The sequence below is a fragment of the Hyperoodon ampullatus genome, assembly GCF_949752795.1.
Source record: "Hyperoodon ampullatus genome assembly, chromosome: 1".
In the NCBI taxonomy this organism is placed as follows: domain Eukaryota; kingdom Metazoa; phylum Chordata; class Mammalia; order Artiodactyla; family Ziphiidae; genus Hyperoodon; species Hyperoodon ampullatus.
In genome coordinates this window covers 82,995,495-83,007,974 of record NC_136914.1, presented here as the reverse complement: position 1 = coordinate 83,007,974, position 12,480 = coordinate 82,995,495, and the positions used below count along the sequence as shown (strand labels likewise).

The following is a 12,480-nucleotide window of genomic DNA, read 5'->3' as shown; positions in this document are numbered from 1 at the left end:
GATTATGCAGGAATAATTGAATTGAATGTACTTCGTATTTTGTCATTTCTTTAAAATTCCCCTCCTGTAATTTGGCAATGTATATCAAAATTTAAAGTGTACATACTTTCATTATAGCAACTCTACTCCATATTCTAAAGAGATTAATCAAGTGTGTAAGAATGTATTTATATGAACATTCACCACAACATTATTTTTCATATACAAATTTGGAAATGATGCAATTAAATGGAATGCGGTGCAGTATTAGAAATTAGGGGGAGCTGGGTTTTGGCAGTCTAAGGTTATTTCAAGCTAACCTGTTACTGTGAGCTGTGTGAGGTCTGGGCAGAGGACATTGACCAACTGTTTAACCCTTGATTTGAAAGTACTTTTTTGTTGTTGGTTTTGGAATTTCACTTTTTGAAAAAATAGTAGTGATAAATACGAATAGGCTTATTTGTACAAACAGGCAGCCCTTTCCTGCATATTGCTATAATCCGAAAGCATTCTGTGGGCCATGACCTGAGTTTTTATATACATTTTATATTTAATTTTATATAATATTTAATTATGTCATTTAATCCTCACAATGACATCAAGGTTGATAACAGATTGTACTTATCTCTTCTATAGTTTGAAACTCTGCCTAAGAAAGTAACAGACACAGAATTTGAAACCAGATACCTCTGACTTTAAAGCTTCTCTTTTGAACCACTGTTCTGTACCACAACACACTGTTTACCAGTCCACAGGTAGACCCGGTGCATGGGAAAGAAGAGCACCTCCAATGTACATGAGGTTCTTGAACAGACATAGAAAAACAGCAGATAAGTTCTTGTTTAGGTACTGTCTTAGTTTGCTCGGGCTTCTCTGGAAAAATACCACAGACTGGGCAGCTTAGACAACAAGTAATTATTTCTCACAGTTCTGGAGGCACTGGGAAGTCCAAGATCAAGGTGTTGCCAGATTTGCCAGGGTGATTTGGCTCTTTTCTTGGTTTTCAGAGAGCCACCTTGCCGTACCCTCACATGGCACAGAGAGAATGACGTCTCTGGTCTCACCCTCTTCCTATATGGGCACTAATTCCATCATGGTGGCTCCACTCTCATGACCTCATCTAAACCTAATCACCTCCCAAAGGCCCCCACCCCCAAATTCCATCACTTTGGGAATTAGGGCTTCAACATATGAATTTGGAGTGGTGGGAGAAACACGAACATCCATAGCAGGTACCTTTTGATAACTCCAAAGAGAGACTTTCTGTTTTTTGTAATTTTCTTGAAAGAATTTCTCCAAGGTAAGATTCCTCATAGAAGTTCCATTTATCTGCTTTTTGTCATTAGAGTCTTATTTTTTTTTTTTTTGAAGATGTTGGGGGTAAGAGTTTATTAATTAATTTATTTATTTTTGCTGTGTTGGGTCTTTGTTTCTGTGCGAGGGCTTTCTCTAGTTGTGGCAAGTGGGGGCCACTCTTCATCGCGGTGCACGGGCCTCTCACTATCGCGGTCTCTCTTGTTGCGGAGCTCAGGCTGCAGACGCGCAGGCTCAGTAGTTGTGGCTCACGGGCCTAGTTGTTCCACGGCATGAGGGATCCTCCCAGACCAGGGCTCGAACCCGTGTCCCCTGCATTAGCAGGGAGATTCTCAACCACTGCGCCACCAGGGAAGCCCTAGAGTCTTATTTTGATCCATCAGCCTCTGACAGCCAAGGTTCTATATGAGGCTTCCTGGATATCCTAAGAGACTATTTTAGGTTCTACATTTTCCCTAACAGGAAATCTCTGTGCCAAGACTCTTGTATTCTTTTTTTTTTTTTTTTTTTTTTTTTTTTTTGCTGTACATGGGCCTCTCACTGTTGTGGCCTCTCCCGTTGCAGAGCACAGGCTCCGGACGCGCAGGCTCAGTGGCCATGGCTCACGGGCCCAGCCGCTCTGCGGCATGTGGGATCTTCCCGGACCGGGGCACGAACCCGTGTCCCCTGCATCGGCAGGCGGACTCTCAACCATTGCGCCACCAGGGAAGCCCCTCTTGTATTCTTTAAATCTCTGTTTTCTGCTTTTTTCCCAAGGAAGAAAAACATTTCTTCTAATCATACTATGTTGTCTCTTCGATTTTGAAGCTAACTCATCTAAGGAACTTTACATGGCCATCCTGGTTAGGTGGGGAAGATCTGGGATCTTCCCTGGGATCCTGGGATCAGTGTTAGCATGAAGGTTTACCTAGGCAGCAACCATTGGCTGTAGAGAGTCCACATGTGGTTCCCGCCACTCCACTGTAATACAGAAAATACTTGAAGTTTATGGCTTCATCCTGTAGATACTGCCATGCCTGTTTCCTTCATTTATTATCCTTGGTTTTCTTTTTTTTTTAATTGAAGTATAGTTGATTTACAGTGTAGTGTTAATTTCTGCTGTATAGCAGAGTGATTCAGTTCTATATATATATATATATACATTCTTTTCCATATTCTTTTCCATTATGGTTGACTACAGGATTTTGAATATAGTTTTGAAAATAGTAGGACCTTGTTTATTGGTTTTCTTTTAGTTATGTTTGCTTTCATAAATGGTTTCCTTTTGGAGTAGCCAAAATCAGCATCAATAGTCCCACTGTATTCTTCAAATAAGTCAAGAGAAAACTGAGATGCACTGTAAGTTAGGTCTCTCTGTTTAAAGAGTTCCATCAAAAGACTCTCTCATTTTACTAAATGTGTTTTTTTAATTCTTTAAAGACCATAATTTACCCATCGTAAGTGTTTGAATCTGACATACTGAATATATATTCCAACACGCTGGTTTGGGTAAAACACTAAGTCCTGGACTAGAACTGTGGTCATGATACTTTGGCACCTCATTATTCAGAGCCTGCAGCATCATCTGCTTGTGAACATGTAGAGTTCCAGGAACCCATAGGAGCCAGAAGAGCAGGATCCAGCTCCAGCTCTTGGTGGAATGTCCCAAAGATTCACTGCAGCTTGGCTAGAGATGGAGTGCTTCAGTCAGCCAGGCTCCCAGTGAATAATTTCTTCTCTTTCTTGGTCGTGTGTGTGTGTGCGTATGCGTGTGTGTGTATGCATGTGTGAAGGCACTTTTTAACAATTTTCTTAAAGCTGAAAGGGCTTCTGCCTGCATGGTTTGAGTTATAATTTGACCTGCTCAAAGTCATAATTTGACCTCCCACTCTGTGGTTCCCCTTACCTAGAAAAAAATCATTTATGAACCAACACAGCTACCACATAAAGCTGACATCATTTCTATATTTACCAATTGTATGTGAGTGAATTGGTTTTCTAGAAACTTGTGTAGCAGGACAAATTGTACATTACCATTTTTTATCATAGTCCCAAAGGGAAGCCTACTCCTTCTGGTGACACCTAAAGGGAAAGAGATCTCTTTTAGTGCTGAAAGAAAACATTGGCTGTGTTAATCTTAGAGGCTATTAGGTAATTACATCTATGGTCATTTTCACTTTACTCTGAATTTGCTTCAGTTCAGTTTTGTTTTTGTTTTTTTTTGCGGTACGTGGGCCTCTCACTGTTGTGGCCTCTCCCGTTGAGGAGCACAGGCTCTGGACACGCAGGCTCAGTGGCCATGGCTCACGGGCCCAGGCGCTCCGCGGCATGTGGGATCTTCCCAGACCAGGGCACGAACCCGTGTCCCCTGCATCGGCAGGCGGACTCTCAACCACTGCGCCACCAGGAAAACCCTTCAGTTCAGCTTTATATCAGTTGATTATCAACTCACTGGAGTATTCTGTAACCATTCACAATTGTGGTTGGTTACACAGTGTTTCATGCTAATGATATGTTAACTAAAATTATGATACAAAATTTTGTATGTTGTAAAGTAGAATGGAATTGAGATTAAAAATTTAGACTCTGGAGTTAGCATTGGATATGTTAGCCAACCTCTCCCAAACACGTTTCTTCATCCATAAAATAGGAGTTATAACACCTGCCTCCTGCCATTGAATGTGAGGATTAAATAAATTAAAGTTCTTAGTATAGTCCCTACCACATAAAAGTTCTCAGTAAATATTTGTTATTATAATGATTGTAATTACATGAAAGTATGCATATCTTAATGCTAGAAAACATAATAATGATAATTGTACTGAGTCAGTGAATTAATCCACATTAATTTCTAAGTATTCTGTAATTTTATTTTTATTATAATGTAATATAAATAATAAATTATTTAAATTATAATTTAAAGTAATATAATTTATAAATTTATCATTAAAATATATTTGTATTTAGATGTATTTCTAATGTGATAATAAGAAGGTACCCCTTCCACATTGGTAAAACATATAGGTATCTGTTATATGTCTTAGAATTGGAGGCAGTCAGACTAATGCCATTAACAGAAAACTGTGCTGATTTGTGCATATCTAGAGAGCATTTGGTTCTGAGGTTGACTAAATACAGCAGCTAAGTAATACTGCTTACATGCCCCAGCCACAGTGGCCTTGTGGTTCCTCAACACCAGCTCGCAGGCACCTTTTCATCTAGAGGCCTTTCCTAGTTGTTTACTCTGTCTGGAATTCCTGAATGCTCATCTCCTTGATCTTTTACTACTATTATTGTGTAGATAGTCCCTTAAGTGTTATTGCCTCTGTCTGCCTAATTTAAAGTGGCTACTGGACTGCCACTGTATGCCATCCTACTTTCATTCTCTGTGTGGCTCTCTGACATTTTTATAATATACTTGTTAATTGTCTGATTTCCCCCCAAGACTGTATGATCCATAAGACTAGAAACTTTGTCCTTTTCACACCATATCCTCAGTACCTGGAACTGTACTTGGCATGTAGTAGGCATTCAGTAAACATTTTTTTTTTTTTTTTTTTTTTTGCGGTATGTGGGCCTCTCACTGTTGTGACCTCTCCCGTTGCGGAGCACAGGCTCCGGACGCGCAGGCTCAGCGGCCATGGCTCACGGGCCCAGCCGCTCCGCGGCATGTGGGCTCCTCCCAGACCGGGGCAAGAACCCGTGTCCCCTGCATCGGCAGGCGGACTCTCAACCACTGCACCACCAGGGAAGCCCTTCAGTAAACATTTTGAATGAATAAGTAAATAAATGATTGTTGCATTGTAACTAGACATAATGAACATCTCACATTTCTAAATGAACATTTTTATATAGCTACACAAAAATACTTGTTTTTTCTCATATTTCATGGGTATTTCCTAGGTGTCTTTAGCTGGTTGTCATTATCAGTAGTGTTGAGTAATTTAAGGGCCAGATAGTAAATATTTTATGCTTGGAGTCTCAATGGCAACTACTAAACTCAGCTGTTGTAGTGAAAGCAGCCATAGACAATATGTAAACAAATGGGTGTGGCTATGTTTCAGTAAAACTATTTATAAAAATAGGCCTCCAGCCTACAGGTTTTAGTTTGGTGACCCTGGCTATAGACTACAAACCCACTGCAAGGGTGTGGGGTGAAACCCAGACCTGCCAGCGTCACAGGGAGGTAAAAAACGAACACAGTGAGCATCTTATTTGGTAGACCCCCATTGAGAAAGGAGGATGAGACTGATGGAAGCATGAAGAAGAAGCCTAGAGCTGGTGGTGTGGCCCTCCATGGAAGTAGATTTGTGAAAAAATGGATATATAAAGACTTGGGAGCTTTTCACATGGAAATCATGTCATTTGTAGATATCATTGAGTTACAGCCAGCCAGCAAGTCAGACCTGAAGACAAGGGCATCAGTTAGCCAAAAGCCAGGGCTGGCACTTGAGTTACATAATGTACAGTGAACTGATAATTCATTGGTCATTTTGATCACAGCTGTAGATTTTGGGATATGCTATGTGATTGCTAAATACTAAACCCAAGAAAGACACTTTTACTCCTTATTTGATATCTTAAGTAATTAGATAGTACTTGTTCAATCCAAAGACCTAATAAATCTTTTTGTTTTACATTCGCTACAATGCTACTTAGAGGTGGAGGAGTAATGGGAAAAGATATATATGCTTATAAAAATGTAAGGACATCTCTGGAGAGATTCACAAAATAACCCGAGTGCTGTGGAGGCTGAAGGACAGAAGAGAGCAAGAGATTTACCTTGCATAGAGTATCCTTTTGTACTTTTGAATTTTGTACTGTGTATATGTATTACTTATTGGGAGAAAATTAATAAAACTTAAAGTATATGTAAAGTAGGAGGTTCTTTAGGTTTGATTTGTGACCCAAGGGTCTAGTAATCTTTTTTTCAATTTCTTTAGAATGTGTAATTTTTTACAATATTATTAGCTATAGTCACCATGCTGTACATTACATTCTTATAACTTATTCATTGTTTAACTGGAAATTTGTATCTTTTGACCCCCCTTCACCCATTTTGCCCACCCTCCTCCCCCTGCCTCAGGCTACCACCACTCTCTTCTCTATATCCATGAGATCTTTGTTTTTAGATTCCACATATAAGTGGATCATACAGTATTCATCTTTTTCTTTCTGACTTATTTCACTTAGCATAATGCCCTTGGGGTCCATCCATGTTGTCACAAATGGCAAGGTTTCATTCTCTTTTATGGCTGAATAATACTCCTGTGTGTGTGTGTGTGCGTGTGCGTGTGTGTGTGTTTATCCATTCATCCATCAGTGGACACTTAGGTTATTTCCATGTCTTGGCTATTGTAAATAATGCTACAGAAAACATGGGGCTGCATTTATCTTTTTGAATTAGTGTTTTTGTTTTCTTCAGGTAAATACCCAGAGTGGAATTGCTGGATCATATGGTTACGCTATTTTTAATCTTTTGAGGAACCTCCATACTGTTTTCCATAGTGGCTGCGACCAATTTTCCCACCAACAATGCACAAATGTTCCCTTTTCCCATGTCCTTACCAACACTTGTTATTTATTGTCTTTTTGATAATAGCCGTAGAATGCATAAATTTTTAAAGAGGTTTTGGATTGATTCTTTTCATATTTAGGAAGGTTTAAGGTTTAAGGTATGATATATACCCAGAATATTTTTACATTAATTAAGATCTGTTTTCCCATTCTAATTCAAGTAGAACTACTTTGGGGACTTCCCTGGTAGTCCAGTGGCCAAGATTCCACACTTCCAGTGCAGGGGGCCTGGGTTCGATCCCTGATCAGGGAACTAGATCCCACGTGCCGCAACTAAGAGTTTGCATGCCGCAACTAAAGACCCTGCATGCCACAACTAAGACCTGATGCAGCCAAATAAATAAATAAATATTTAAAAAACAAACACCAAAAAACAAATAGAACACTTTTAGTGGTATACACCAAAGCAAGCCTGATCATCTTAGAGAACAACTTACAAGATGATTTGTTCTGTTAATTCCAATAATTGTTTTAGATGAGGTCATAATTTGTTTGGCACAGTAATAATAATAGCTAACGTTTCTTCTTTCTTGGGTTGTTATGACATTTCATATGCACTGTGTATTTTAATTCTCACTTGTACTCAGATATAGGTGATATCATCCCCATTTTACCCGATGAGGAAACTAAAGCTTAGAGGTGTTAAAGAATTCACCCAAGGTCTTGAAACTCTAGAAAGTTGCAGAGCCTGGCTTTAAATCAATATCTGCCTTTTTGCAGAGCCCATGCTTAACCAGCTAAGCACGACTGCTCTGTAGTTGCTTCCCCAAAGAATTGCAGGTTATGTATTAACTGCTTTAATGGAGAGGGGGTGTCATTATAAAGTAATGAGGCTGAATTGAAAAGTTGCATGTTCATTCAGTTTACTGTGTATCATCTCTCTTAAGATTTATGAGATTATCATTTCTAAACATCCTAAAAGCCCTCAGCATAGGGTGACCATTCATAAAAGGATGATATGTTTATTGATAGATGGGTTTTTACTTTTCACTTATCTTTTTAAAATTCATAATCATATGGTTCCAAAATTAAATTGTATATAAAGGTAGACATTGAAAACTTCAGGTCCCATCTCATCAGAGCCTACTCCATTCCTCCATCCCACCCCCAACTCCTGTGGTATCATTTTTATTAGTTTCTTCCTTGTCTAACCACCGTTTATGCAGATATAAGAAAAAAGGGAAAAAAAAATTCCTTCCTTTCAAAGGTGCATTTTCTACGAAGAGAACCTATTTTTTCTATTAGAAGCAGAGGCTTCTAATTTTCAGGGAGAAAAAAACCTTATTAACGAAGTTTACTCTTTTTCTAGTAGCTCTCCTCTACAGTTAAGTGCTTTTCCTTTGGGAAATCTAATAACATACGGCAGCAGGAGTTTCTGTCACAGGTGACTTTTAATTTTTTTCTGAATTTTAAATTTTATTTTATTTATTTATTTTTTATACAGCAGGTTCTTATTAGTTATCTATTTTATATATATTAGTGTATATATGTCAATCCCAATCTCCCAATTCATCCCACCACCACCACCCATCCACAGGTGACTTTTAAAAATTCCTAATTTAAATAGGTGAATTACACTAGATCACAGTATATTTGAATATTATGTTGAGGAGAAAATAATCCCCCCAAACTGAACAGCCCCTCAATATATTTTATGTTTTTATCTGATTTTGAAGGTATGATATATACTGTAGTAGCATTCATTAAAAAGCAAAACATGATCTTTCTAATAAATAGTATCCATTTTTGGTTAAGTCCAGTGGCTAACTTTCCTTTCTTCTTATTCATTGTAGTTGAGGCAGTCCCAGTCCTACTGCACAGACACAGAATGTCTTCAGGAATGTAAGTAATGATGGGACAGGAGGAGGCTTGGCATTGGGGGCAGAATTAGAGACCAGAATAAGACTGAATTTTTTGCCAGAAATTATTCTTACAGTTTGCCCTTTAAGGAAATGGTTCTTAGTAATGTATTTCCTACTTAAATATTTAATTTTTTAACTTAAAAAAATTGTGTTTTTTTGGTCCTGCCACAAAAACAAAACCTGTTCATTGAATAAAATTATAAAATCACAGATAAGACAAAAAAAGAAAAGCTTCCAGAATAATAAAAGATGACCACTGTTAACAACTTGGTGTAAACCCTTCCAAGACCCTTTTTTGGGCAAATACACGTGGAACAGGGCACTTCTGGCTCGTTGAACTGAACACCGAGGCTGCTAGCACAAACCCCTCACTCTTTCCCTACCATCTATTTACATCCATTGGCAACTTTGAGAATTTGTGAGTGAAGGAAGGGGAGGCCATTTTTTCCCAAGGTTTGGAAGCTTTGGGAGACATTGGAGTCATTCCTTTGGCTCTGACATTAGCATTCTCAAGACAGTAAGGGCAGTAGGGAGGTTTCTCCATGGCTTTATGGGCAGTGGTGATGGTAAAGTGAGAATCAGTGCAGGAAGATGGATTCCGCATGGTGAATGTAGCTGACAGACTTATAATATGAGGCATTTTTTTTCAGGACAGAAATAACTTGAGAGATACTTTGAGGGGAAATAATAGCCAATCCAGTCTTATACCATAATAATTTGACTGTAAGAATGGAAGTATGATGTTTACAGGATGGTGAAGCCTGGCACAATTCGATTTCATATATACTTACAAATATGGGATCACTTTATATATGTTGCTTTTCACTACTGTATTGTGAGTATATCAGCATGTATTTACCTTAAAAATATTACTGACTAAATAATAATTCATTATGGGGATGCACCAGTGTTCAAATAATTCCCTTTTGTTGGAATCTTAGGTTGCTAATATATTTTTGCTGTTATAAATAATGCTTGAACAAACATCCTTTTGCACATTTTAAGGCTTTTGACATATTGCCAAATTGCGTTTATTAATAGGCTAGTTGCATATACTTCACATCTCTGAAGCTGAGCACCACTTTATGTATGTGAAACTAAAACAAAACACAGTAAGGTATCATTATAAAGGAACTTGTTAGTACATTATTAATGTGAACTGGGTATCCCATCAAATTCTGTAAATGTAACAACTTAGAGAAACAGGAGCTAGTACAGTGCCTGTCCCAAAGTAGAAACTTTGTCAGAATGTAGTCCTTTGGTGCAGCAGGGTAATAATTATATGCCTCTGGGCAAGAAAGTAATGGGCAGACTTGCGTTAGGTTTTTGGGGATGATGGGTGGTGGTTCCCCAACTCCAGATTTCTTTATGTTGTCTCTTCAGTAGCGTTCATTAATCTGCAGTGTGCCCTCTGATAAGCATCGTAAATTTCTGCCTCAGCAGTAAAGCTAAAACGTGTTCTTCTAGTTGAAAATAATCTTATTGAACTCCTTATGGGAAAACAAGTGTTTATTGTATTTGTGGTATTTGTGACCCTTGAGCCAGTCCCACCTGTAAACCAAGTATACGCTTATTTCTGTGGGTGAAATTTCACTTCTTTAATCCAAGTATAAAGGCACAACTCTAGAGCTTGAGTATTAATTCAGTTATCTTGGCCAGTCGTTCCACCCCACCCCATGTCTTTAAATGGTTTAAGCAGTTGTTTCCTCTGAGCTATATAATTACTTTTCTGTGTATTCTAAATTTTCACGAATGAGCTTATGCTGTTTTCATAAAATATATATTAATCGGGGGTCCCCGCAACCCCTTCTTCTGTTTCAATAATTTGTGAGAATGGCTTACAGAAGGCAGGAAAACAGTTTAATTACTATTACCAGTTTATTACAAAGGATGCAACTCGGGAACAGCCAAATGGAAGAGATGCCTAGGGCAAGGTATGAGGAGAAGGGGTACAGAGCTTCCCTGTCTTCTCTGGGTGCACCACCCTCCCAGCTCCTCCATGTGTTCACCAACCGGGAAGCTCTGTGAACCCCGTTGTTTAGGGTTTTTATGGAGGTTCCATTCCATAGGCATGAATGAGTAAATCATTGGCCATTGGTGAATAACTTGGAAGCTGGAAGTTCCAACCCTCTAATCACTTGGTCAGACTCCCAGTGACTCCCCATCCTGAAGCTTTCTGGGGACCCACTAAGAATCACCTCATTAACATCAACTCAGGTATGGTTGAAAGGGGTTTATTATGAATAAGAAAAGGCGTTCCTCTCACCCTTACCACTCAGGAAATTCCAAGGATTTTAGCAGCTTTCTGACAGGAACCAGATGAAAACCAAATATGTATTTCTTATTATATCATAATATCACAGTATCCATTGTGCCTGCCATGATGTGCTGCATATATTTGAGATGATTTAATAGAATATGAAGCTCATTACTTCACGTGGTAGCAGAATCTAGTTGCAATCTGTGAGTATATCTAGTTGCTGCATGATTCTTTATATTGAGCTACATTCCACTTCATCGTGATATTTACCCACAGTTTTGTTCTCTAGAGCTGCATAGAATGAGTCTGCCCACTCTTCTGAAAGACTGTCTTTCAGATAAAGAGTTGTGGAAACCAGCTCTACTGCCAATTTAATTTTGGAGTAAATCAAAAGATGGGCAGATGTTCTGAGGATATTGTAATTACTGTATACAACTCCAAAATCACAGGGTTAAAGCCTGCTGGTGCACTGTCCACTTTCACTGCTGTTCTGTTTCTGCTTTTCCCACTGGAAACTTATATACATTTATAGAAATAATCCCTCAGGATCTGCCAGCTCTTAGAGCCTCCCTCTCTTTCATCTTCCTGGTGTCCAGCTAAGTTAATAGCTTCATTGTGAATATTCCATTTGACATCTTATTTGTAATACTTTTTCTTGTAACCAAAGACTTAACCCTTGAGTAAAATGGAACCCTGTATTTTGGTGTACAAAGTCCTTTTACATTTTTATGATTTGACATTTTTCTAGACCATAGAGTAAAAAGTATTTACCCTCTTTTTTTTTTTTTTTTGGGGGGTGGGTACGCGGGACTCTCACTGTTGTGGCCTCTCCCGTTGCGGAGCACAGGCTCCGGACGCGCAGGCTCAGCGGCCATGGCTCACGGGCCCAGCCGCTCCGCGTCATGTGGGATCCTCCCAGACCGGGGCACGAACCCGTGTCCCCTGCATCGGCCCGCGGACTCTCAACCACTGCGCCACCAGGGAAGCACTATTTACCCTCTTAAGGCAATTAATTCCTAGGCAGTGAGGGGAACAGACTTGATATCCCGCATGTGATTGTGCTTCTTAATATCTAGATTACTTGGCACTACGTTAATATTTAGAATATTTAGTGCCAAACAGTTGTCGCAATAAAAAATAGTGGTCAGCTCATTCAAAGGCCCTTTCAGCTCTCTGTGTTGACTTTAAAATAGCTGCTCCTGGTATTTGTTTGCATTAGCCGCATGCTGTGTCAGGGAGTTTGAGTAGCATGCCTGTTCTGAGACTTCACGAAGAAGTAGATCTTGTCATAAGGGACTGCGAATAATCACAGAAAGCCTATAGTGACCCCATTCATCCCTATTCCTAGATATTTCAGAAAGTCTAAGTCAGTTCAGATATCCAGTGTCTCCAATCCCAAGACATTTTAGGTTTACTGTTTTTGCTTCATTCAATTTAATGTTTTTATATATGGTTCAAAAATCAAGAAGTTAATTAGTGTATAGTGAAAAGGTGTCTTCCTACTCATAT

At 39.0% G+C, this 12,480-nt stretch overlaps 1 protein-coding gene across 1 annotated transcript in view; it reads left to right on the top strand.

Annotated features, from left to right (window-relative positions):
• SMIM14 (small integral membrane protein 14) overlaps positions 1 to 12,480 on the top strand; it is a gene marked incomplete at both ends in the record, with an annotated part of 36,429 nt that overhangs the window by 15,775 nt on the left and 8,174 nt on the right. Inside the window, one exon of the mRNA XM_079707045.1 lies at positions 8,643 to 8,691. Coding sequence (XP_079563171.1) covers positions 8,643 to 8,691 — 49 coding nt within the window. The remainder of the gene's footprint in view (positions 1 to 8,642; positions 8,692 to 12,480) is intronic.